Genomic DNA, 27245 nt, shown 5'->3' on the forward strand with positions numbered 1-27245 from the left:
CTCTTGTTGTATGCTTCTGAGGGTACGAGCTTAGTATGTATAAAATCCTAAGTTTGTATGTCCAGCCAATTGCAGTTTTGTAAATTGTCTGATCATAGTCTGCAGAACTTATTTAATTAGCTGAGAGAATGGATTCCAGTGTAATAGGTCACCCTTAAATTCTAACATTTTCTGTATTTCTTGATATTTAAAATTTCTGTACTAAAATGTAAGAGCACTTTACAATGTTTCCCCTTTCTGCAGTATTAATCCACATATTCCCTGCAAGATTTTAGAACTACCAGGCCTGTATATTGATCTCCATATATGACAGACTGGTATATGCAGGTAGGTTTTGTGAAAAAGTGCTAGTTTTTCTGAACTTTCAGAAGTCTGTTTAATATAAATGAACTGTGGTGGAACTTTTTTCTTCCTGAGCCTCCACTGAAAATGGGCTTTGCTCTCTTTCCCAGTCATAGATGAAAAGCGTCCATCTTGGTAAAAAGAGCATACTAATTTGAGGCTGTTCTCCCCCCCCCCCCCCTTGCTTTAGAAAATTGTATAGAGCACATGTTTCTCCCCAAAGCAGAGAACTTGGGGTTGCCTATGTGAGTAATGATCTTGGTCGTACTTTGGGATGGAGGGGTCTGATTTTGCCAGAATAAATTGTGGCAGCTTATTGTCACCTGGTCCTTGGCCAGCATGGTAAAGAGAATTGGTAACTATATAGTCCCTATGTCTTCGCCTTTTGAAGCCTGCAGGCTTTGTTCTTATTGGTGTAAGCTTGCAGGTCTGACTGCTTTGTAGAGATGGGTGTGCTGTATAGTTTGAGTAAAAACTCTATTGCATATGAGGGTTTACTATCAGAGTGGATGCTTTCCTGTACTGGTGAAAGGTTTGCCTCCAGTGCAAATAAGTGGTATACCACTTGCAAATGGCGTCCCTTTGAACAAAGGGCTATTAGTAAGCAAGAGGCAGCTCTCTGCCTGTGTGGTAGATGCTAGTAGGCTTGCTGCAAAAGGGGCTAGATCAGACTGAACCCATGATGTAGAGATGGGTGAAGGGCTCTTAACACTTGCACTTGTGTATGAGCTCCTGGTTCCAAACTCCTGCCTATCTGGAGTTGGAAATTTCCATTATTTTCCAAGTTGCCTTTCCCGTTCCTGCAAATGAACCAATTACAGATTCTGATAATGGGTGTCTCTCACTGGTGGGTTGAACTCAGTTTAACTTGTTTAAAGGATATTGCGTCCCTCTTGGAGAGGGGGGAGCTCCACATTGGCTATTTTAGATCCATGTGCAGTCTTTTGGTACTGAAGGCCTTTGAGACTGCTACTGCTCCCATGTGGCCCAGTTACTGTTCAGTTTTGTCCTGTGTCGTGTAGTCGTAGCCCTGCTGAGGTGATATGTGCATCTTGCTGGGAGTCCGTTTTAGAACTGAATAAATACTTAGTCCCAGTTCTCCATTAAGCATTTTTAACAAATGGTTCTTGGTTCTTCCCATCAAAAGTGCAATACAGCTTCCCTGATGTCTGAGGGTGGCAAGCAGGGAATTTGTACAAGGTGGGTATGCATAATGTCTAAGGTGTAAAATGCCAAGTCTGTGGTGCAGGGGAAAAGTGAAATTTATCTGCATACATGGAGGTGGAAAGAGGGTACCATATTGTGGCTTGTTGTGGGCTGGACTGCAGTATTTCTGTAATCCTAACACTTGAGTGGCTTTGGAAGTAGTCTCCTCTACTCTTGTGCCCCCCCCCCCCCCAGGGCTTTTCCTTTCCTGCATATCCATAATTAAGCTGTATCCCTACTTTTTATAAGTAGGTTTGGGATTAGACTGGCTATTTGATCGTCCTACACTATATGTATTTCAGCCAATACAGACTGTATTGGAGAAAGTTTTTAAGATTAATCCTGCAGCAGTGACAGGGAAGGACATCTGTCATTCCTCTTCAGCATTTTCTCTTGCCTGGAATAGCTCAATGTCCAGCCAGTATACCAAAGCCTTTACCTAGGAGTATTGTACATCAGATTTATGCCCCACTCAAGCATAGGGCACAAGTGATGTACGTAATGCTCCCAATCCAGAATTTCATTGCCGTCTGACATTATCAAATGTCTGCCTGAATGTTCTTAGTTGTGTTGGTTTATAGAGACTGCACTTTCAAATAAGCACCCTGTTGGGTTTTCTTTTTTTTTTTTTTATTCTACTTTGAGTTGCATGCACTCGGGTTCCATCTTTTAGGCTTAAGACCTTGCATAGCAGGCTTTCGATTTATACCTTGAGCCAACATCTGAAGTAGTTAGCCCAAGGTGCCATGGCAGAATCTACTCTTCCTTTGGTACAGCTACCACTAAAGCAAAGCAATAAGGCCTGAGCCTGCTGCTGTCCAGCCTCCATGAGACATTGTCTCCTGAGATGAATGGGACCCCAGAAGATGGTCTGGTAATACCATTGTTTCCTGTGCTGTGACCTTATTGAAGGCCAGCCCAGAACCAGTTTCTTGCACATTGTGAGCTTACAGATGTCCACAGTAGATATTGGGGGGGGGGGGCATGGCTTGACAATAGGAGTCAAGGATTCCTCCGATACAGGGAAGAGGTACCTAGATAGAATCCAGGCAGAGGTCTGACATCACACTGTCAAAGCGGATGTCACTATAAAGAAAAGGCAGACTAAGCTTGTGGTGCCAGTTGCCAGAGATCCACAGAGAATGGGAGGACTTCACCACAAGGCTGAAAGCTTCTTTGGAGGGGTTCCTCCTTGGTTCCCTTACCCCTAAAAAGGCAAGGGACTCTGAGTCCTCTGAGTATTTGAGTTCTTTTGCTGACCCCTTGGCCTGTCTCAATTGCCACTGTTAGATATGGACCAGAGGAGGAGGAATCTGCTAGTGCTAATTCTTTCAGGGAATTGTCCAATGGAGAATCCTGTCTGGTGTATTATGGAGAATTTTAAATGGGATTGCTCTCTGGTATTGGACATCTTTTAGTATAAAGTTGTTATAAATGGACTAAAACCACCTGCTGTCCCTTCTGTGATGGCTTCTTTTTATTGTATACATTCTTTACTTTGGCCCCAGGTTCCCAACCTTAAATCCCTAAAGCCTGACTGGCTCCAATAGGTGTCAAATGCCTACAAGTTTTTAAATGCCCTGATCCAGTAGTGATTTCTGTCTTAAGGATAAGTCCTCTAGAGTTCTGCCCTCTTCCAGGCTTCTCTCTGCTAAGGACAGTATAGCTACATAGAAGACTGGGAAGAAAATATAGCCTTTATAGCATGTGGATCAGGTAATTAGTCCTATTCTTTCCTTTCCCAGATTGAGAAGATTGTACATGATATGCCTGACTCAAAGGGTAAGGCCACAGCTCTCCTTGTTGGGTACCACTTTCAACTTGCCAGTTCCTCTTTAAAAAATGCAACACTGATGTGCCCAATGCCCTCTTGTAGGGCTGCTGCCTCAGTCTGGGGTGCTATTCCTGGCTTCACCTTCAAGCCTTACTGGATGAAATTGAGGTCCAATGTGTGGATGCTTCCCTGGATAACAATTTGTTTGGCACTACTGTGGCAAATCTGTTGGACTTTTCATGACCTTACCGTGATCTTGTAAGATTTGAAGCACATCTTTCTCCATTCCCAAATTTCAGAGGAACTGCCTTTTTGCGGACTGCCCCTGCAGTTTGGAGAAATCACCACAGACTCTTGGTTCTATCAATCAGGCAGGGTTACTTTGACCAGGAAAACACTTTTTCTGGTATTCCTCTACCTTCTGCAGAATCCCTCATTTTCCAGGGGTGGTACAGGGTCTGGATTAGGGTACCATTCGGACTTCCAAAGACTGAAAGGGGGTTCAGTGTTTAGACCTGTATCTTTAAAGTCCCAGGGAAGTAGGGTCTTGGAAGACCTGTCCTGGATCTTTAATTTCTGAATATTTTAGTGCCATCCTTCTGGATCCATTCTCTTCAGACTTTTCCTCTCTTGCTCCCCCAGGCTTTTGTAGTGCCCCCTGGATCTAAATGATGCTCATCTCCATATTATCTACTTTCTCTTCAGAAAATATTTGCCTTTCTCTTTTTTCAGTTCTCTGGCTTGCTCTGGGTTTTCAGCAGCCCCAAGGATGTTCACAAAATGACTAGCTCTAGTGGTAGCTTTTTGCAGGCTTCATGGTATCTAGATATTTCCTTAGGTGGATGATGTCTTGCATCTGGCCCTATCCCATGCCAAGCTGTTATGGGATCTTCACTTTACTCTATTTCTATTGCACATTTTTGGGTTGGCTGACTTCTGAAGGTTGATAATGTCGATTCCATCTTCAGAGCACGTTTTCTAGGCTGCAGGATTCAAACTGTTCCAATAGTAGCTTACCTTCCTGCCTCAAAGGGTTTTATCTTTTCTTTCCTTGCTTCTCCTTTCCTGTCTTCTGGCTAGGGAATTGAGCAGGGCTCTGGGGTTCATGGCCTGTATCATTCCCATGCTTCCCTAGCCAGGCTTCATGTGAGGAAGTTTCAGTGGTACTTAGTCAGTGTGGCTTCCAACACTGCTACTCGTTAGAGTATCTGTTTCCACTGCTTCTGTTGAATCCACCAGTGAAATTCCAGTTTGAGATGAGGATCATCCCAATCTGTGTTAATTTCCAAGTGCCTCAGCTATTCCAGGAACCCTTTTATGGATCCCTTAGCATGGACTGTGGATCTGTTCAGGCACCCTGAAGGTTGAGGGCTTTTGTTCACCTCCACAGAGGGCAGATCACGTATAAACATCAAGGAAATGAGGGTGCTCATTTTGTTTACAATCTTTCCAGTCACTCTGGGTGCCAGGTCCCCTAAAGGTTTATACAGACCACACTAGTGATGTACTACATAAGCATACAAAGGGACATAAAAGCTTTGCTTTGCAGACTAGCCCTTCAGGCATGGGAATGGCCATAAATGTCCAGGTGTCCCTACAGGCAGTGTATATACTGCCAGAGCACAACTTGTGGCAGATTCTTGGGCTTTAAGGCACAACTTCACAAAGGGATGTTTCTGGATTTAGTTCTTTTGGGGTATTAAGTGGATCTCTCTCCCACTCCTCTGAATAGGCTATTCCTTCAGTTCAAGTCCTTGGCCACTGCACCCTTTCGCTTGTAAGGGGAATGTTCCTGTATGCCTTTCTTCCTCTTCTAAATGTCTAAATTTGTCTGCCCATCTGCCACCGAATAAGCTCTAGCAGTTTCTAAGACACCCTTCATATCCGATCCCCCCAGGAAAGCCCATTCCTCCTTGGCATCTCATTTTTGTCCTTTACTAACTGGCTCATTCAAGTCTGTTGCTGCTTTGCCAGTCCCTCTTTATGTTGTACCTGGAAGACTGTTCTAAGTATCTTGACTGCAGGCCTCCTTCCCCCCCCATTTTAGATGGGTCTGTCTGTATGAATCCTGTTATGCCCAAGGTGATCGAGTTGTCCCAAAAATCCATCAATACAGCTTCCTTTTTCCATCCTCCACCGTGTTATTAGTGACACTGTTCTTCATACTTTGGACTTGCATAGACAGTGCAGACACTTTGACTTGCAGAAAGCTTTAGTTTTGTCTGATCGGTTTTGTATCTTTTCATACCAGGACATTGGGTTTGGTTGCTTTTTAAGCAAGCCATCTCCTCAATTTCCAAAGCCACTTTTTGTTTACATTTCATGGCAGTTGTCTGCTTCTCTTTGGGCTCATTCTACTAGGGCAGTGGCTTTCTTGGGGGATTTCAAGGGTTTGGACATACTCCATCCTTGAAGCTGCTACATGTTGGACGTCACTGCCAGGGCAGGTTTTGCCAAGGCTATTCTGTGTGGGTTTGTGGAGGGCTGCTCCTTGCTTTCTTACTACCTTTATAGTAGCCTTTGTACTCTCCCAGAGATGATGAGGGATGTGACAGGATATAGTACAGTTCTGTAAGTTATTAGTATAACTGATCTGTCCATTGTTGCAGTATTCACTCGTGCGCTCTCTCTCTCTCCTACCTTTTCTTTCTGGCCAAGATTCTGTCCTGCATGTTGAATACTGCAACAGTAAAAGGGACCTCTTAAGATTTACAGAAGTGTACGAGTCCGTGGTAGTGCAGAGGTAGCTTTGTTGCCTCACAGCAAGAGGTTCTCCTGTTCGATTCTTGGCTGGAGTGCCTTCTGTGTGGAGTCTGCATGTCCTCCCCGCGGGTCGAGTGGCATTCCGAAAGATGTGTGAATGGGTGTGCCTTCGTTGAAGGTAGGATGTCAAGCTGGCAACTCTGCACTGTGAAAATCTGCTGCCAAACATTAGACCAGAGTTCTGCTGTGGGCGACCCCTAACCGGGAAAAGCCGAAAGACACCAACTGTATGGGAAGTGTAGATTTTCCAAATCTCATTGCAGCCGGTTGTACTGACAGATGACAGGGATTCCTAAAACCTTTTTTAAGAGAAGTGGAATCGTGTCTCTTGCCCTTTATCTTGTGCACAATACTGTACAGAAGCTGTAAGGGAAACCATTATGCAGGCAACCATGAGTTTGTGCCAAGCATGTTTTTGCTCAAGCAGTCGCTGGTAGTGAAGCCTGCTTTTCCACTATAGCAACAGCATGTGCCTCTCAGCCAGGTGCATGTGTGCTACTTTTACATGCAGCAGCAAGAGGTACTATAGGCAGCGTTGCTTATCAGAACCTGTATCCATCCTTAAGTGGCTTGGTGTTACAAGCAAAGCATTCACTTTGACCTGCAGCTAAAGTGTGTAAAGTCTAATCACACCACCACACACACAATGGTATGCCCATCCATTCTATGCCTGTTCTGTCAGGTTCCCTATTGGAAGAACTAAGACTTATTCTTTCAAATGTGTCTTGGTCCAACTCAAAAGCCTGAAACAGCAAAATATCGAAGTGGCTTAAGTTAATTCTTTCCCTGGGAAAGAATTTGCTTGGCAACTTTGCTGTTTTCGGCACTGTAGTGCGGTCTCTTGAGTTGGCATGTTTAGGGGGGTGTGGGGGGTGGGCTTTGCCCCCATCGTAATAGGTTTAAAGTGTAATTTTATTTTTTTTGAAATTTTAAGCCTTTGCTTGCATAGGGTCTATTAATCACAGTTCACTAAGTGTTCGGTGATATATAACCTAGACCCTTCTATCAGCAGTCTAAGATGCTACATGAATTTCGTACTTGGGTTTAGTCAGTGTTTTATTTCTCTAAACTGAGTTAGCTGTGGTTGCACCAGTTTTAATGGGACTATTTTGCTGTATCTTTACATTCTTCCAACTTGCAGTACTAAACTGTTTTTGGGCACACATGGTTTCAGGTAGTGGTAATACAGAATAGTGTCAAATGCATAATGTTTACATCCAATTGTAGGTAAACTTGTTTAGCTTTTAAATGGTTCTGTAATATGTTTAGCAGATTTTCATAATGCTGTTTGTGTCTAGGAACTGTATGAAGCAGGAGAGAAAAGAAAAGGGGCTAATGCTGAGGTCTTCGTTAAAGTACTCTCATCAAGAAGCTTCCCACAACTTCACAAAGGTAACATTTGTTCGTATGTATATGTTCAAATTTGTACCATGTGAAGTAATGCTTTCCTCTGGTTCCTTGTGAAATCAAAGTGAAACGGCAGAGTATGTAAAAGTCAGAAAAATAGATTTCTAAAAGCTGAGATATTGATATCTGTCCTGATTTGGTTACTTTCAGTAGTTGTCTGGCTGAGTGGCCTTTGTTACTAGGAGCTATCTGCCCAAATTTTCCATTGTACAGCTGTAGTTGACGTTTCTTTAAAAACAGATTTGCTATTGTGGCAAGTCTTTAGTTTTGTATTAAAACTACAGTATCTGGAGATGAAACTAACTTGAGATGAAACTCTGATTTGCCAAATAGCGTCTCACTGCCTCTGCTCACATTAAAAACTTGTGTACACACTGACTCCTGACTTCAAGCTGGAAGGTTGTTCATAGCCCTGCTGTTTATCCTTTGCTCAGGTTACTTTGACTAGGTTAGTGGCCTCTCTTTAGGGGAGAATTTAGGTCCTGTTTTATACTAGGGAAAGATTTCTGACTAGGGCAGCGGAGAACTGCCCAATGTTTTTTAAAGTTCTGTGGGGTCTTTTATGTTCACCCAAGTCACTTTGGTTCATCTGAAGGTCAGTTTGCATTCCCTAGAGGCTAGTTTATTTCAAACTGCATGTACTCCAAATTAACAAAGGGAAAAGTGTGTGGTGGGGGGTGGGAAGGGTGTGGTGGGGGGGTGGGAGGGGCAACTAAAACCTGCCCCCAAAGTGTACACTTGCAGCACTCTCTAGTGGTGATGCACTTTGCATTCCCCACCCTGCAAGAGATGACAGCAAATGGTCCAGCCTACCATTGCCCCATTATCCAACTCCTGAGCCAGTGTTATGGTACATGGACACCTGCCCCCCCCCCTGTTTGTGTGGTCCTGGCAAACTGGAGAAGTTCAGAAAAGGTTTTTGGATGAACACTACTAATTAAAATGTCTTTTCTTTGTTCATAGTGTACACACTAATATCCATCATCAATTCTCCTGAGAGGAGTAGGTGCTTTGTGGTGAAAAATGAGACTGGCCACTTGCAGGTGTCTGAGGATAAAGCCCTGATTATGGTCCAGGTTATTTGATTTCAGTTAGTACCTCAGGCTCTTGACAGAACTGGCAGAGAAAGATAGGCTTACCCATCTTGAATGTGGGATAGAGCAAAGCGGGACATGTACCATCACATGTCTCTAGGGATATCCAGATGCAGTTCCTTCAGCTTGCAGTTATACACTCATTCCCATTAATCTCCAAGGCATCTGTGTGTGGTTTTTGCGCCTTAACTTGAGTAAGTCAGTCTCTCCTTAGCTGGGCTGGATGAACACTAGAGAGCTGTATATGTGCACTCGTGCAAACATGAAAGTTGTACAGATTGCATCTGGTTTCTGAGGCCTGCAGTGTAAGGAACACTATGCTCTGGAGGGTTCCATATCTCTGCAAGTCAGGACAGGTGAAGTTTTATGAATTCTACTGCAACAGTAGTCTCTAGTCTCTAGTTTGCTGCTGTGGTGAGTGTGCTTATGCAGCACTGCTTTCTAGCCACAAGAACAACAAAAACCATCTCCATAAGGGAGTGTTAATGGCTGCATATCCAGATTACATTGGCTCTGCTGTCCTTTGCTCCTCAAACTCAAGACCAAAGTATAAAGTCTCAAGTGTTATACGAGAAACAAGTTGCATGATGTCATCTGTATTCAAGAAGCAACAAATGCACAGCCACAGTGATTATCCTTCTGTACTTGGAAGCTTTTAAGTCTGTTCCAAGAGATTCTGCCCATGTTGTCTGATCATACCTCTCAGCCATACCAAATTCCTGGGTATTTTGGTATTGATTGGGTTTTCAGCCCAAATTAATGGGGTGCCAAACTTTTAGTCTTTTTTGGCTGTCGCAATGTATCACCAGTGTATTCTTTTCATTTATAATTGTGCACTGGAACAGGACAGCACTTTGCATGAGCTGGCATGTTTTCCAGGACTACCCTCAAGGAAGTGCCCCAAGATAACTGGCATCTTTTTCAAGACTGCTTCCTCTTCAGGTATGTTCAGGACTGTTTTCCTGACTGGCACCTTGTCCTCCTGCATGATCACTCTTTTTGGAGAAGGAACAAGCCACTTTCTGAGCTCTTTAAAAGGTAAAGAGTCAGCCTGGGCTTCTCAAATTAGTACAATGTTGCATCTTAGTATTTTGCCACTGCAGTTGCTATATAGTTGAGAGGTATCCATTAAACCTACTTGTAATGGGAGGAACCATAACCATTAAACCTACTTGTAATGGGAGGAACCATAACTATACCAATATGTACAGTTGCAGTAACTGGGCCTTTGTTTGCTTTTGGCTGTTCTACAGCCATAAAGTTCTTAAATCAGACAAGTTGGCAGTCCTCCAGTCTAGTTGCATGACTTGAGACCCTATATTGTATGCATAGTTTTTTGTCACAAGAAGTTGCATGATGTTGGTAAATAGATGTTTCAGTGAAGACTTTCAACCAACTGATGCTACTATTGATATGAAATTGCATGGTGTTTGTGTTTTGGGCTGTCAAGTGTCCAATGGGTTGTCAAGTGTCCAATGGGTTATCAACTGGAGTGCTCCATTTTACCTAGTTCATGGTGTGGTTAAGGAGACCACTGCAAATGCAGTCTCTTTTTTTTTTTTTTTTTTTTTTTTTTTGGTACTTCAGTGACTACACCCCTTGCATCTTCAAGGCCTTTGTGCCTAACCTACTCAGAAGCTGTGTTCCCTGGCCATTTATCTTTAAAACCAATGGCTTAAACAGTCTGAGGTACCATGGCAGAATCCTCTAACTCCAAAATACCACTAGGAAAGAAGACAGTCATCTTAGCCTTTTGTTTAGCTTTCCAGTCTCCACTGGATGTCTCTAGAAGTGAGTAATAGCTCTGTAGATCATTCAGTGTCTACATGACATTCATCTGCTGTGACTCCTGAGACTGGCATGGATCTGTCTTTTCACGCATTCTCTTAGGCTTTACAAGCCTGCCAGACATCTCTGGGAAACCACAGTTGATTTCTGAGGGTCCTAGAGATTTTCTGCAGGTATTTGTTCTGGAGGAGGTTCCAAGTTCTCTTATCAAATCTCACCAAGAGTGGAAACCTCCAGTATTTTGTTACAGTTGATTTCCCAAGAAAAGATAAATAGTTTGTCCTTCATGGATGCATCTGCAGTCATAACAACTGGGTAGTCCTGTCGTCAGGCAGCCCTTCAGTCGGCCGGATTCCAAAGTCTGGGTCTGGCTTCGGCCGATGTCGCACTTCACCCGACGTCATCTCTGCTGGTCTTCGGGTATAAAAGCATCGGCCGACGCCATTTTCTTCAGTCTTTCTTGCCGCGGGTGCCCGAAGCAGAAGCTGTTCTGAAGTGCCGGTCGGTCAGATCCAGAGATTCCTTCTACCGAATACTACTTCGAAGACTTCTAAAAAGCTAAGTACCCCGTTGGGGACCTTTTCTTGCCTCAGCCGATGTCAGAAAAAGTAAACAATTGTTTAACCTGTGGGAAACAAATACCTCATAAGGATTTCCACTCTTACTGCCTACCTTGTTTAGGCCCAGACCACGACGTTGCTGCCTGTTTAGCTTGTTCTTCCTTCAACCGACGAACGCTTAGACGTCGGTCGGAGTTCGCTGAACAGTTTTTCGGTTCAGACTTTGCATACATTATGCCGTCGGAGCAACCGACAACTCAAATAATTAAAAAACGCAAAGAAAAGGACCGACACTCGCGGTCCGCGGTTTCGGCCGAAACCACGGATAAGCAAACCGCGAGTGTCTCGGTTTCGGCCGAAACAGAGAACCAGTCAACCGTCAGCCGAATCCATAATTTCCACCGAGGCTTCAGCTACTTTAACTGAAATGGCCTCTGACTCTTTACCTACTACTGCGGCCTCCACTGATTTATCGGACACCATCCCTTTGGATGTTTCCACCCCAGCACGTGGTGCTGCTAGGCCTCCTAAAGCCATGTCTATCAAGGCCTTTGCCAGGGCCAAATCAGCCAAAACTGCTAAAACAGTTCCTGCTAAGGCCCCTACTCACAGACATCCTTCTAGTTCTCAAATGCTTACCCTGGCAGAGGATTTGATTTCCTTAATTAGGGGATCCCAATCACACCCAGACAGGGCCTCTCAGCCTTCTGAAAAGAGACCTAGAACAGAACCTCCACAGCAGGAGTACTCTGATGATCCTTCAGAGGACTCGGATACTACAGACTAGCCAGAGGCTCCCTTGTCCACTTATGAAGAGTTTATGCTTGATCAGCTGTCTAAGAAAGTTTCCTCTGAGGAACCCTTAGATAAGAAATATATTTTAGAAATGGTAAATAACATACAGCAGGTTAGTAACCATTCTTTAAAATGTGGCTATGATGCACTGGAGGCTTCATTTAGATCAGCCATGACTGGCACAGTAATAAGAAGGCATGCATGGCTGAAAGAGCAGGTCCTACCGGATCAGGTAAAAGCAAAACTGTTGGATGCTCCTATGGATAAGGACAGTCTATTTGGTACTTCTGCTCAACAAGTAATGAAGAAAATGGAAGAGAAGGCAAAATCTGTACAAACAGTTAAAGATTTCTTACAGGTTCAGCCACCTCGGTTTAGCAGAAATTGGCCTGCCAAAAATTGGTCCTTTCCAGACTCATCAAAGACCCAAAGAGGCAGGTACAGACGCTCTAGAGGCAGAAACCAACCCAGAGGAAATGCCTACAGAGGAAGGCAGTGGCAAGGTAACCAGCGAGGTACTGCCGCAACCACTGCCACTGCAACTGGACAATCTCAATGACTTGGCCCTAACACCGCCTACCGGAGAGCAATTAGCAGCACCTTTAGGCGGAAAGCTAGCCTTATTTTCACAAAACTGGCATATCACAAAAGACAAGTGGATTTTAAAGACCATAGACCAAGGCTACAGGTTTCACTTCCACACCTTACCAGTAAAAAGAGGAATGCCAAACTTACCTCCAACTCAAAGAACAGAAGCTCAAAACCAGGTAATTCAGTTAACCAACATGAGAGCTGTGGAAAGGGTGCCAGTAAATCAACAGGGCAAAGGATTTTATTCCAGACTCTTTCTAGTCCCAAGAAAAGAAACTTGGAGACCCATTCTCGATCTGTCCGTCTTAAACACATACATCATCGTCCCAAAATTCAAAATGCTGACCTTACAACAACTTCTTCCCATGCTGGGCAAGGACTGTTGGCTGGTGACTCTAGATCTCAAGGAGGCATACCTGCACGTCCCCATACGACCAATTTGCAGAAGATACCTCAGATTCCTTGCAGGATCAGAGCATTATCAATTCTCAGCATTGCCTTTTGGCTTATCTACTGCGCCCAGAGTATTCACAAAATGCCTGGCATCAGTAATCGCTCATTGCAGGCTACAGGGAATTCAAATCTATCCATACCTGGACGACTGCCTGCTACAAGCGGACAACAGAGACAAGCTGACAACAGATTTACAAAGGGTCATTTGCTTGCTACAAGCCCTGGGATACACAGTCAACTTAAAGTCAAGGCTGATACCATCCCAGACAAGAACCTTCTTGGGTGCAGAATTGGACACAGTAAAACAAATGGCATTCCTGACTGCAGAAAAACAAGAACAACTACCTCTCTACTTCTTGGCATTAACAAAACAGAACAAACTAACAGCAAGAAAGGTGCTGCAGGCCTTGGGATTCATGGCATCATGCATAATTTTGATTCCTCATGCCAGACTGCATATGAGAAAGCTACAGTGGTACCTAAAAAACTTATGGTCTCAACACAGGCACAGCTTAGAAACCGAAATACCACTAATCCCATGCCTGAAACAAGAATTCCTATGGTGGGCCCAAGCATGCCAGGCAAACCTAGGTTTGTCATTCCACAAAGGTCAAGCGAACCAAACCATCACAACGGATGCCTCAGACCTAGGCTGGGGAGCACACATGTTGGACAAATGCATACAAGGATTGTGGACCCCAGACCAGCTGCACCTGCACATAAACCAAAAAGAAATGCTGGCAGTACAACTAGCAATTCAGAAATTCAAACCTTTCCTCAGGGAGGGACATTTATTGATAAGGACAGACAACACCACAGTGATGTGGTACATCAACAAGCAAGGGGGCACGCATTCTTACCCCCTATGCAGAATGACTATGGACCTTTGGAACATGGCTCTGAGCTACAACATCCAGTTACAGGCAACCTTCGTGCCAGGGAAAGAAAATACCCTAGCAGATATGTTAAGCAGAACCACCTTGGATGCTCACGAATGGATGCTGCACCCGGACATCTTCAAGACCATCACAAGAAAATGGGGAATGCCACAAATAGACCTATTCGCATCCCCACTCAACCACCAGCTCAGGAAATTCTGCACAAGGACTTTTCACCCGCTTGAATGGAAGGTGGACTCCCTTTCCTTCAGTTGGAAAGGACTGACAGCATATGCATTCCCACCTCTTCCTCTGATACACAAAGTACTACTGAAAATCAAAGAGGAACAACCAAGGATGATTCTAATAGCTCCGAATTGGCCAAGGCAACACTGGTATCCCCTACTGAGGAGCATGTCTCAGGGGATAATGTGGTCAATCCCTCTGATGCCTTTGATGTTATCTCAGAACAACTACAACATCCTGCATCCAAACCTAAAGACCTTACATCTTACTGCCTGGAACATCACTTAAGAACAACTAACCCAGAACTATCTCAAAGGGTTAAAGACATTATACTGGAAGCCCGCAGACCTTCAACAAGAAGGAACTATGCAGGAAAATGGAAAAGGTTTGTCTCTTGGAGTGAGGAAAGAGGAAAAGAGGTGTCAAACATAGACATTGCTAACATCCTGGAGTACTTGGCAGAGCTTCTACACACAGGCCTGTCATATTCCTCCATCAAGATACATGCTTCAGCTATTTCTGCAAAATACAGTTCTGATCCTCCGGTCTTCTCACACCCTTTGCTTAGGCAATTCCTCAGAGGAATCAAGAATGTAAAACCTCCTAGGAAACCACCACTACCAGCATGGGACTTAAATTTTGTACTAGAAAAATTGACACTTCCCCCTTTTTGAACCAGCAGGAACAGTGGATCTACAACACCTATCATGGAAAACTGCTTTTCTTCTGGCAATTACTTCAGCAAGAAGGGTTTCAGAACTCCAGGCCTTAATGGCAGTACAACCCTTCCTGATCTTCCATCGAGACAGAGTCTCCATGAGAACTAATCCTACATTTATGCCAAAGGTGGTATCTAGAGTGTCCTTAAACCAGGCAATCCACCTACCTACCTTCTTTCCAAACCCACAACAGGGGGGAAAGGCTCCTGCATACTTTGGATGTACATAGACAGTTACGCTACTACCTGGACAGAACCAAAGGCAACAGAAAAACTGACCAGCTGTTAGTGGCCTATGCACCAGGAAGGGAAGGAAAAGCAATTTCCAAACAGACAATCTCCAAATGGATAGGAAATTGCATCAGGTTCTGTTACTCCTACCATGGAAAACCAATGCCACAGAACATAAGACCTCATTCAACAAGAGCCACTACCACAGCTTTCTTACGAGGAGTGGCAACCAAGGACATTATTGAGGCGGCTACTTGGACCTCCGTGCATACATTTGCCAAGCATTACAACCTACCTCTATATTCCAGATCCCGAGCAGGGTTTGCCACTGCTGTACTGCAAGGGATCCTAACTACACCATAATTATTCTACTTCCTCCACCCCTAGTTTAGCTATGGTATTCTACCCAGTTGTTATGACTGCAGATGCATCCATGAAGGACATAGTACAGTTTTGTACCTACCATAAATGTAGATGTCCGAACTGGATAGCATCTGCAGTCAGGATTACCCACCCTCCTTCCCCTCTGTGGTACTCCTAGGGTATTTACACTCCTAATAGCTAGCTGGGGGGGAGTCTCTTATGGTGTATTTGTTTGTATATATGTACATACTTGCATACTTTTTGTATTTGCCTTCTACTTTATTTGTATACATTGGCATTTCTCCAAATTTAGCCTTCAATGAGGGCAACTGGCATCTGGGGCAAGAAACACTGAAGAAAATGGCGTCGGCCGATGCTTTTATACCCGAAGACCAGCAGAGATGACGTCGGGTGAAGTGCGACATCGGCCAAAGCCAGACCCAGACTTTGGAATGCCGACTGAAGGGCTGCCTGACGACAGGACTACCCAGTTGTTATGACTGCAGATGCTATCCAGTTCGGACATCTACATTTATGGTAGGTACAAAACTGTACTTTTTGGTCCATCCTAAGGATCCTGAAATGGAGTGGCCATAGTTTTTAGTCTAGGCTAGTTTCCTGCGTTGATGGCCCTCAGGCCCCCACTTCAAGGGTTTTGTACCAGCTTCTCCTTGGACCTCTCCTCCTTTGAGGATTCTGGTTCCCCAAGCCATTTCAGATGAGGTAGTCTGCGTCTGAAGGGTCTTTGTCCTAGTCTGAGTTCTTTCACATTTGGCTTGGTTCTGAGGAGTTGTCTGTTAGCTCAGTCTCCTTTTGAGGAGTTGTCCTTTGGGGACGCAATTACTAGGATGGTGGAATACGCAGGATTCTCTATCAGAGAAGGTAGTTGCTTCAGATGGGATACTCCCAAACTATCGGCAGGTCCTCATGTGTTTGGTTGCCTTGTTGGACGCTTTCTTTGCAGCAGCCAAGTATACTGATGGGTTCTGTAAGGTTCCTGAGGATTACACATTTTATTTTAAATGTCGTCCTGATCCTGCTGAGGTGTCTGCCTCATCTGACAAACCTAAGGCCTTGCCTTCAAAACTTTTGCCTTTTGATAAGGATAGTAGGGCAGTGGTGATTGGTATTCATTTACACTGCTGCTACTTTGGACTTTAGAGCTGTTAATTACCAGACTGGCATGACCAAGTATGGTTTGGCCAAGATTACTCAAGCTTGTTAGACTGTTTCTGGCCTCCCTGATTTCTGAAGGCAAATCCTGTGCCTTCTGTATTTTTGGGTTTCTGTTGTCGTCTTTCCACTCAAGTGTAGCTGTGATGCTGCTGATGCCTTTTTCTGGGTCTGCGGCTTATGGGTTTGTCATGAGGTGGCGGCCTTGGCTTCATCTGTAGTCACTGCCTGAGGACATCTAGGCTAAGTTGTATGCTCCTTTAGCAAATGCACATCTTTTTGGGACTGCTGCTGCTGACCTGTTAAGTCTCCAAGAGGCTAAGCCTTGTAGGACCTTAGAGATGGGAGAGACGAATTCCAGCAGAATTGTCCTTCAGGATCTGCTTTTGTTTGCAGGAAACTGTCAGGCCTCAAAGGGTAGGAAAGGTGGGGGGGGGGGGGGGCTTTGCTAAGGCTTCTCTTGTGGCCCAGAAACCTTTATCTGAGCCTGCTTCTAACAATTTGCACACCCCCTGTTCTCTTGGACCATGTTCCTTTGTCCCTTCAGCTTTCCCTTCATCTTCTGAATTGGCATCTTATTACTTCAGACAGTCTGGGTTCTTGTCATTCATCAGGGTTACTTCATGGTATTGCAGTCTGTACCTCTTTTTTTTTTTTTTTTTTTTTTATGGATTCCTCATTTCCCAGATGTTCTAGGGTCCCTGGTGAACCAAGGAACCAATCCAGCCTGTCCCTTTCCAAGTGGGGGGAAAAGTGTTTTTGTCCAGGATGTTGTGGTTCCTTTAAAGGAGGAACCTTGGAGCTCTATTCTGGATCTTTTTGAACGTCCCCTCTAAATGCTTACTCTTCAAACCCTGTTGGATCTGAAATATGCCTGCCTTAATGTCACTGCCCTACTTTCAGGAAACGTTTTGTCTCTGTTCTCTATCTTGCCCTTTGTCGCCTCTACTGCCGAAAGAGTATTCATAAAATACCTAGCTCCTGTGATTATCTGCAGGCTCCAAGGCATTCAAATTTTTCCTTGTATAGGCTGGTTTCAGGCACCTTCTCCCAGTCGCATGTTATAGAACCTGGAGTTCACACTTTCCCTTCAAAAGTCTAGGGTTCATTGTTTGCTTCCAAAAGTCCATCCTAACTCCCTTTCAGGATCATGTGTCTGGAATGCAGGATTTGGATACTGCCCAATGTTGGCCTGTTTTCTGTCTCCAAAAGTTGTCATTGATGGCCTTCCTTCCTCTGCCATGACAGCCAGGGAGTTTCTTTGGGCCCTGCAATTCATGGCCTCTTCTATTCCATGGCTTTCTCTTGCCAGACTGCATATGTGAAGGCTTCAGTGGTATCTCATTTGGCTGCAGCATTGTCGCACTTTCAGTGTACCACTCATTCCCAGTCTAAAGAAGGAATTTGAGTGGTGGATTCAACAGCTGGCTGTTACCCAGGCCTGTCTTCATCCTCCAGTCCCTTCTGAAACTGTCAGATGCCTCAGACCTGGAGTGGGGGCTTCTTTTGGGCATCTGAAAGTTCTTTGGACACCTAATCAGAAGTCAGATCATACCAACATCAAAGAGCTGTCCCTTCAAGCACTTCACCCCATGTTCTGTCTAAGCTACTCAAAGGTGTACACAGACTACATTGCAGTGATGTCAACAAGCAGGGAGGCACAGTCTTGCTTCTCTGCAGGATGGCTCTTCAGATTTGGGAGGCGGCTCTTATCAGTCAACTCTTGAAGCAGTTTACATTCCTTCAGAGCACAATCTAGTGGCAGGCTGAGCAGGTACAAAATGCAGGCTCGTGAATGGATGCTTCACTTTCTGGACATGGCTTTATCTATAGGGTATTCTTTGGTTGGATCTTTTTGCCTTGCCTCTAACAGAAAAAAAAATAGAGGAAGCTGCACGTTCAGAGTACTATGCCATCTGGCATGGAAGACTGATGCCTCTTGTTGTATGCCTTCCCTCTTTCTCTTAGTCCTGCAGAAGATTCGGCTCTACTCTCTTTTGGCCAAGACAGCCCTGGTTCCCCCCTCTTAATGTGGTGGTTGCCTCCGACCAGATACAAGTTACCTCACCACTTGGGTCTCGTCTTTGCTTGCCCACTCCAACTGACACTGTGGGTGACATGGTTTTGTTCCCTTTCAGGCACCTCTCTTCTGAGCCTTGCTCAGGGTTTTACAGGATGCAAGGAAACCCTCATCCAGAAAGTCTTGTATGCCCAAATGCAAAAGATGGTATGGAGCAAAAGCCATTTCTAAGTCTGACCTTTCTTTTCATCCCAGAACATTAGGTTTTGCTGTTTCTAAAGCAAACCATCTCCTGGAGATCCAAGGCAATTTCCTTTTGTTATACTTTTCATGGCAAGTCTGTCTTCTATTAGAGCTCATACTAGGGCTGGTGCCTTCAAGGGCTTTGATACAAATTCCAAACTTGAAGGTGCTAATTGGTCTTCTGTGCAAACATTGCAAGTTGGATAATGTTTCTAGGGCCAGGGCAGGATTTGGTAGAACCATTTTGTATGGGTTTGAGGGCTCTTATCGCCCCATTCTGAGCTGTTTTACTCCCTTCCTTCTGTCTAGAATATTGCAACAGTGATGAAGGACATAGTACAGTTTTTTGTGTAAAGTCTTACCATAACAGTGGATGTTTTCTTCACTTGTATTCATTCCCTCACTTCATTGCTCTTCTGTGTTTTTTGTTTGATTCCCCTCTGGCGGAGTTCTTTTTTTTTTTTCTGGATATGTATGGACTGCTTTGTCCTGTGGAGACCTGTTCTGGTACACTTCAGTTTTTAGTAGCTGCATCTGTATGTCTCTTATGCCCTATGTTCTATATGGGGAGCATAAGTGTGCCCTGGGCAGGCCGTCACTTCTAGAATACTACAACAGGGACAGTACAATTCAGGTTATGAAGTTTCCCCTTGCATCCTGTACACTGCATTCTGTGCTCCCCTCCCTCAATTGGGGCTGCATCTTGCAGAAAGCTCCCTTCACTCATGCGCACAGGTCCTCCATTATTGCACTGAAACTCTAGCTTCAGACTTAGTGGTGACATCACCATCCAGCATACTGACTTGGCAGCACTAAACATACTTCCCCTAGATGCTGCCATAATGTTAACTCTTAGATTATTGAACAGCCAGGCTTCTAGTAAAATCAGGACTGTGTTCCCTGGCTAAAGAAACCAAGCAGTTGCTTGAAACGGACAAAGCTTGGGCACTTCAATCCAACAAAAAACAAGCCACCCTGGATTATTAGCAACTGAAATGAAGCCAAGAAATGGACTATCTTATTGCATTGCAACCCAACAAAAATGCCAAACAATTCCGAACTACTACAAACCTGGTCAGTCCTTGCCTCAAACACTTTCCACTACAAATACTAAGGACAGTATAGCTACTGTAACCAAAATTAACAGTAATGCTCTAACCATTCCTAAAGCTCCTAAGGAAACGGCCACTGCCTTCTTCCAGCCTGTACAAACCAGCACCATAAAACAGCATGTTCCCAAACTGGGAAATATCTTTTACCACTACATAAAGGTGAGTCCTCCACAATTACAGTTGGCCTGTAGTTGGAAACATTTTTCTCTAGAAAAATGCATTCCCAGCTTATGAATTGCCTACTGTCGAATAAACAATTTAAAACATGGCTTCCAAGCCAACCAGAGTACCGCTATGGTTTTGCAAATGCAATTAAATTAAGAAATAATGGGCAGTTGGTCTCCCATCTTTCTAGATGTGTCCAATGCTTTTGATATGGTCCTGACTATCTGACAAGTGTAAAATGGCAATGTGATTACTCCTATGCTACCTTTCACATTAAGTGTACCACAGGGCTCAAGCCTAATTAGGCTTCAATTTACTATCCTCACCAATAAGCTTTATACTGCTACCCACTTAGCCAGTTATACAGTAATGCAGACTACTTCACACATCTGTTTAGCACCCTCACTCAACTCATAGATATAACCCAGGAATCCTCAACTGTAGAATTTTGGCTTTGACTCTGCATACTCAGTCCCAATAAAACTAAACTTGTGCTCTTTTCAAACAATAAAACCTCTAACCCCACCATCCTTTCCAGTATATTCATCAGTGATGTCAGGATGGATCCTGTATCACATACTAAGCTACTATGTGCCACCACTGATAACCAACTTCAATAAACACTTGTCCCTACTCCTTAAAAAAAAAAAAAAAAAAAAAAAAAGGCTGTATACAGAATAAAACTTCAGATCTGACAAATTCCTACAAGTCACAAAAGCTCTGTCTGTGTCCTCCACCTCATCAAGTGGTAACCGCTGCTAATCCCTCAAAAGTTTCACCTAATTAACTCTTGGCTCTGCTCTTGTCTACCACCTGGCTGCTACCATCTCTTCTGCACTGGTAGTACCCTTTACATGTACACCTTTTATTACCCCTTCAGTAGATGCTTTATTCTCCCTGATGTAAGCCAAATTCCTCCCTTATTTCCTTCATAGCTATATTCTACTTTCTCTTTGGACTCTGGACTCTCTACATCACTTAACTCATCTTAATTTTTTCCCTTGGATCTATGCAACAAATCAACCGTCTTTTATAATACCTTAAATGGTGTTTTATTTTTTACTCTTAAATGGTGTTTATTTTTTACTCAATAGATTGATATATCTAACTCATGACACTCTAAGCAAATCAACAGTAAACAAATCTGTATTATCCATTGCATGTTAGTGTGCATTTAACTGTGCAAGGTGTTAATATTTTTGCTTATTTCCTATACTTGCATGTTTTTACTTGCATTTGTTCTGTATCTATTGGAAATTTTCTCTCTGAGGCTTTCATAAGTGTACTATCCACATTTTCTCTCCTACCTTCAGTCTTCTAAAACTATTTTTCCAAACCCACATCAGAGTTTCTACTTTCAATATTTTTATAGTATCCAGAACAGGCATAAAGCAAATGGAACAGTGTTCCTTAAGCCCAAACCTTCATATTTGACTGTATATAATTCTCTCTATTTTTGATGTTGTATACACCTGTCTTTTTTGTTTTGGCTTCAGTCCTCATTGCTCAGAACAAAATTCCAACATTTTTCCATACTCGCTGTGTATATACTACCAGTGTGTCCTAACAAGTAAGGATATGTTTATGGTTTGCCACAAGTCTGCTGACATGTATTCCAGTACAAAGATGGAATGGTCAAGTAGCAGAAGTGTTCTTTACATTTTCAACATAAAAAAATTGCTACTGGTGTACAGGTAAACACCACCCACATTTTCCCAAAACCCTTAACCTTTCCTTTCTTATGGAGCCTCACTTTTTTGACTAGTCTTCTGTCATCTACACATTTGATTATCGATCCCAAGCTAGCTGCATATGCTGTATCCTAACATCCTAGTGTTCTTTCCATGGCTGCCCCTTCTACATAACAATATTCATAACCAATACAAGTAACATCCCTCTTGAGGAACACACTTTGCCTTCATCTTTTTTTATGCTAACACATTTGCTTACTCGCCCATTGTTATGGGTACATAACTAACCTTTTTTTCCCAACCCATACATCTTGCCTCCGCATATTCTCTACCATTGTTAGCTTTCTGTAAATCACACAGTACCACCTTTCTGTAAATTGTACACTACCACCTTCTCTTCAGCTGTTGACCTTTTGTTATACAACTCCCCTCCTTAGAACAAGCAGTAGTTGTCTTTGTTTCTGCTTTATAGTATTACATCTGTCACATACTTTTGTAGCCCTAAATTTAACGTTTCATTGCATAAGTGTTTTACTTGACACCACAGTCACTCCAAAAAGATTTTTCTTAATACATCAACTTTTATGCCCCCCCCCCCCCCCCCAATAAATTTGAAGTTGCTTGAGAAAACGTCTCAAACCTAGGTGGATTAAAGCCTTGATACTGGATGCTGATTAAACAAAGGATCAATTTTATCCCAAATTTTATGCTTTTATATTTGCCATTATACATGCCACTGGTTGCCTTCTTTGCCACCTGTCAGTAGTGCTGTCTTTTTGCACATCACCCAGCCACCAGTGCAGCTTATGTTTTAGATGCTTGACGTTATTTTCCAGTGCAGATATAACTTTGTTAAACAGCTGCTGGCTCTTGAAAGCACACTGAAGTATGCAGAATGCAGAATCCCCACACTCTGAAGATGCTGCTTAACTTCTTTCAGTGTGTCAGTATATGCCTCTTCCCGGTTAGGGGCTGCCACAACGGTTCACTTTTCCGCTCATGATTGGCAGTGGGGCTTTACGGTGTCTAGTTGCCAGCCCAGCACCCTACCTTCCACAGAAGGCAGGCTAATTTGATGTCCAATCCACCTACAGCATGTCTTCAGGGTGTGGGAAACAGGAGAACCCAGAGGAGAACCCAGAGGAAACCAATGTGACTACAGGGAGGACATGCAGACTCCATACAGAAGGCACCCAGCCAAGGATCAAACCAGAGAATGTCACTAAACTCTATTCTGCTTTCTTCGAAAGCACTTCACCACTCACAACCAAGATAAAATTTCATCAGCAGGTTCTCTCAAATGCGGCAAAATTTCTAAATCACCACCTTGAACAGTGGTTTTTGCGTGGTAATATGAACAAAAGTAATTGTCCATACATTTTCTTTTCAAAAGTCAACCGTAGCAACTCCATTGTCATAAATGCATCTCTCCTCTGTCCTGCAGTAGCTGTCTGGCCACACCTAAGAGTAGGAAGTTCCCAGGTGAAACTTCCCCTAAGTCAGCATTACTACAACCTTGTCTTCTTTACGAGGCCATTGGTGTAGTGGGGACTAACTGCTGTTGGCCTAGTGGGGACCAATGTGGTTAACCAAAACAAATCTCAACTCCTGCTAGATATTAATCTAATCCGGTTTGCTTTTAGTACTATAAAATTGTTGGAACCTTTAACTGCCTTAATCTACTTTTGTCTAGGACATGACTGTTGGACTGACTAGCTGTCTCTTGAGACATTCTGTTTCACTAGCCATGTCTGTCTTGAAAAAAACATTTCTTTGGAAGTTTTTTCATGTAAGACTTTACTTTAGACCTTCGTGTATTATTTCTTCCACTCTTATCCACAAGGACAACATGATTATGAACTTTCTTTATGCCTTTGATGGTCTGAAGTTCTTTAAACCAAGCTAGACTAAATTATGTGGTTCAGTCATGGTGACTCACCAAATAGGCGTGGGTTTAGGACCTGGCTTACTCCAGGGACCCATGCTAATGGTAGAAGGGTATATGCCCGTTTTGGACAGTGTGTGCTTGCCATAAAAGCCCAGCAGCCCTGGGTCAGTAAGCTACTGATAAGCCAGTGTCCAGTTGCCCAACCTGCGATAACTGACAGATAAAACCAGTCAACCTGCCAAACGTGAACTAAATTGCTACACTCTGTGTGGGTTGACTGACTGGATGGAGTTTGGAAGTGGATGATGTGGTACGGAGGAGGCTGGACATCCTGTGTATCCTGGAGACAAAGGGCAGTGCAGTAAAACAACTTGGCTTGGGATCCAGAGTCTACTACTCAGGAGGAGGAGCTAGGAATGATGTGGTAGAGGCTTCAGAAGGCCGTGAGGGTTGTCATCAGTAGTAGTAACACTCATGGTAAACTTCTGCCTAAGACTGTATTCCTAATCTGCCTCTGCCCATAGCAGGGTTGTAATTAGGAAGAGTACATTCGGACAGAAGTTCCAGGGCCTACTGGAAACAGGACAGCAGGAATTGGTGTTGACATTGGGTGACATGAATGTACATGTCTGTATAGAGGATGTTGGGACTGCCTGTGTCAATGAGTGGGGCAACAGGAATAGAGGCCTTGCCAGACTTCTATCTGGCAGGTGGCTTGATAGTAGCCAATGCATGGTTGAGAGACTGCCACAAGAGTGGAGAACATGCAGCTCAGACTTCCACCTAGTAAGGAAAGGGCACAGGGATAGAATGTGATTTGTAAAGTCATTCCCAGTGAAACTGTTGGTCCACAGCATAAACCCAATGGCTGCCACAACTGCAAGCAGTGATGGAAGGCTGAGGTCAGAGACCAGGCTGAAGACCAGACTTCTCCGGAGAGAGCACAACGTTTCAAGGAATTACTCAAGGCTGTAGCACCTCATGAAGAAATGGGTAAGAAGAATGGCAGTGCCTCAAAACAGCACGTCAGGACCACAGAACAGATGATGTAGCTGAGCCAGGTATGGAAATAAGGTACACAAGGAAAGCTGGTTGGAATACAGAAGTCAAGGAAGTCCTCAAAAGGAGAGCAGGAAAAAGTGGGATATAGAAAAGATGTACCATGCTAAGGAGGAGTACTGGTTGGCTAACTGAGGCTAGGGAAGGAGTTGCAATAGCAAAGAACAAGGCATTAGAGGTGCTCTACCCCCTTCTGGAAAGTGACTCTGTAGTTGATACAAACGTCTGCCTTGCAACCGCATAAAATAGTCAGACACCCTTCATAAGGATTCCAGCAACAACCTGCTCCACCCATCCACTGAAAGGCGTACTTCAGCAGCTTTGAAAACTCCAAGCTGTACTACCCCCCCCCCCCCCCCCAGACGTTGCCTACAACAGGAGCCCACCATAGAAGTACGAACAGCACGAAGGAAAAAAGTCTGGGAAAGCAGCAGGTTCAGGTGAGGTCACAGCAGGTATAGATGCTGTGTGAGATGGGGAGAAATGGCTCTTGAGGGTACTCGTAGCAGTGGGGGGAGGCATATCCCAGATGACCAGGTATACTTGAGTGTACAAGAACAAAGGGGACTACCACAATTGTGGGCAGTACAGCGGTATGAAACTCCTGTCGCATTGAAGTTCTAGAGAAGGGTGATAAATGGGGAATAAATGCGTGTTCAGAATAGTAGAAAGTAAGATGGAAGATTAGCGGTTCATATTCACATCAGTATGCAGCACAACTGACCCAGTGTTTGCAGGGAGACTGAAGAAGCTAGAGAAGATTTGTCAATTTGGGCATTCCTAAACTTGGTGAAAGCAAAGTTCCAGGAACATTAGTAAATTAGTGTATGTAAAAAGATCCAATGACTTAGTAGGAACAGTGTTCGGTCTCTGGGTTCCCAGTGGGAGTAGGTGTACTGCAGGGTTCAGCTCTGAGCTCACTGCTGTTCATATGATGGATTACATTAGCAAACAGGTCAGAGGGGACAGATCAACAGTGTTTCCATATGTGGATGTGGCATTACAGGCAGACTCTGAGCAAGACCTTCAGGTCTGCATTCCATTCCCCGCTCCTTCGCTGAAAGTGGAGAACTGAGATGGAAGGGAAGATGGTGGAAATGTGAACCACTTCAAGTATGTGGGAGGGGTGGCTGAAGAGAAGGGTTTTCTGAATGAAGGGGTCAAGGCAAGAATCAGTGACTGCGGATATAAGAGCAGAAGCCAGAGTAGCACCAGTTGCAGAAAATATCAGAACAGATAGCAGTACAGGTACATCTGCAGAAAAGCAGAATACAATCTGAAGATTTGGGATAGATGGGGGGGGGTAAGAGGAAGTGTCCAGCAGAAGATGTGGCTGGATTGTGTGATCTGAGATGGTCTGCCATTAATGTCAAATGGCAGGAGTGTGGCATTGAATCAAGGGAAATCCCAATCCCCATGTAGAAAATGGTGGGAGGGAGGGGTTGATTGTAAGGAGACTTTCTTCCTACTCTGCCTCTGAATATCTATTTGGGGAGGTTATCTGAAGTATGTAGCAAGTCCATCATCCTAAAGCTCCCTTTTGAACAAATGCTGAAGTGAAGTCACTCCTAAGTGGAGGACTGGGGTTATCCCACCCCACCAGATCCAGTTATTTTGTAGAACTCCAGCACAAATCTTAAAGTACTGTGTAAGACAGAAATTGCTTTGCTATCCATCTGATCACTGTGAATATGGCATATTACCTGAAAATGAAAGCTATGTATCTTACTTCCTTTACTATGTACAGTATAGTATAGTCCCTTTTCACTTTGTTTTTGGTTTCATGGTGTCCTAGGCAATGGTAGGACTGAGTTCACTTTGAACAGTCCACTAAACTGGTTAAAGTTTAAATGCTGCTGTAGCAGCTTGGAAGTACCCAGACTCTTCCTATAGCCCTCCCACCCCAAAGAAAGAAGATGCTGATATAAGCCACTAATGAATGAAATGCATCCCCTGGCAAGTGCCCCTGAGCTGATCCTTGTAGTTTGGCACAGACCCAAGTACTGTGGTATTATGCCACCAAATGCAGTCTCATTTGGGATGGAGTGTCCTGTCAAGTTTAGGCTTGTGCCTTCAGTTATTCTTTCAGGTTCCAGTTCTTGGTGGATATGCTGGATATGCCACTGTAAGGAAGAATTTAAGACGCTTTCTGTCATTTCAGAAATGAGTATCTGTGTAGCTCATTTTAAGTTTAGGTTGTGCCCGTACTGTGGCAAGGTCATGGAGTATATACCTGCACAGGATGACGACTCCCTGAACAAATGTGTAGTTCCCCTGGATTATGAATGAGTGGAAAATTACTTCAGCCATCCATCTGTCTCTTGCTGTCTTTCCTGTTTTTTTTTTTTTTTAACGTCCTCTTGAAGAGGAATGCAGCCCATTCCACTGAGGGCCTTTTATGACCATACCCCCTCCACCATCACCTTTATTTGGCCAGGCTGTCCTCTGCTTCCTGATTTTCAATGAAGAATTGGAAGTGCTCTGTTATAGGGCAAGTCACTGAAGAGGGGGTCTGCCAACTGTATCATGAGCTGATTGTGGTCTGGAGCTTTTTTTTTTTTTTTTTTTTTTTTTGGAGGAGCTTTGTCCTCGTTTGCGCAGTCTTAACGAATAGTGATTTCTACCGATCTTTGGCTTTTGTGAATTTAGTTTCTTTACCTCCCCAAGTGCTTAAAGATACATCAA

General features: G+C 43.9%; 1 protein-coding gene across 1 annotated transcript in view; it reads left to right on the forward strand.

Annotated features, from left to right (window-relative positions):
* Window positions 1–27245, forward strand: part of LOC122793104 (annexin A1-like) — a 301760-nt gene that overhangs the window by 127578 nt on the left and 146937 nt on the right. Inside the window, exon 9 of the mRNA XM_044060836.1 lies at window positions 7384–7477. Coding sequence (XP_043916771.1) covers window positions 7384–7477 — 94 coding nt within the window. The remainder of the gene's footprint in view (window positions 1–7383; window positions 7478–27245) is intronic.

This window comes from Protopterus annectens, chromosome 2.part0 (genome assembly GCF_019279795.1).
Source record: "Protopterus annectens isolate FY-2018-M chromosome 2.part0, PAN1.0, whole genome shotgun sequence".
In the NCBI taxonomy this organism is placed as follows: domain Eukaryota; kingdom Metazoa; phylum Chordata; order Ceratodontiformes; family Protopteridae; genus Protopterus; species Protopterus annectens.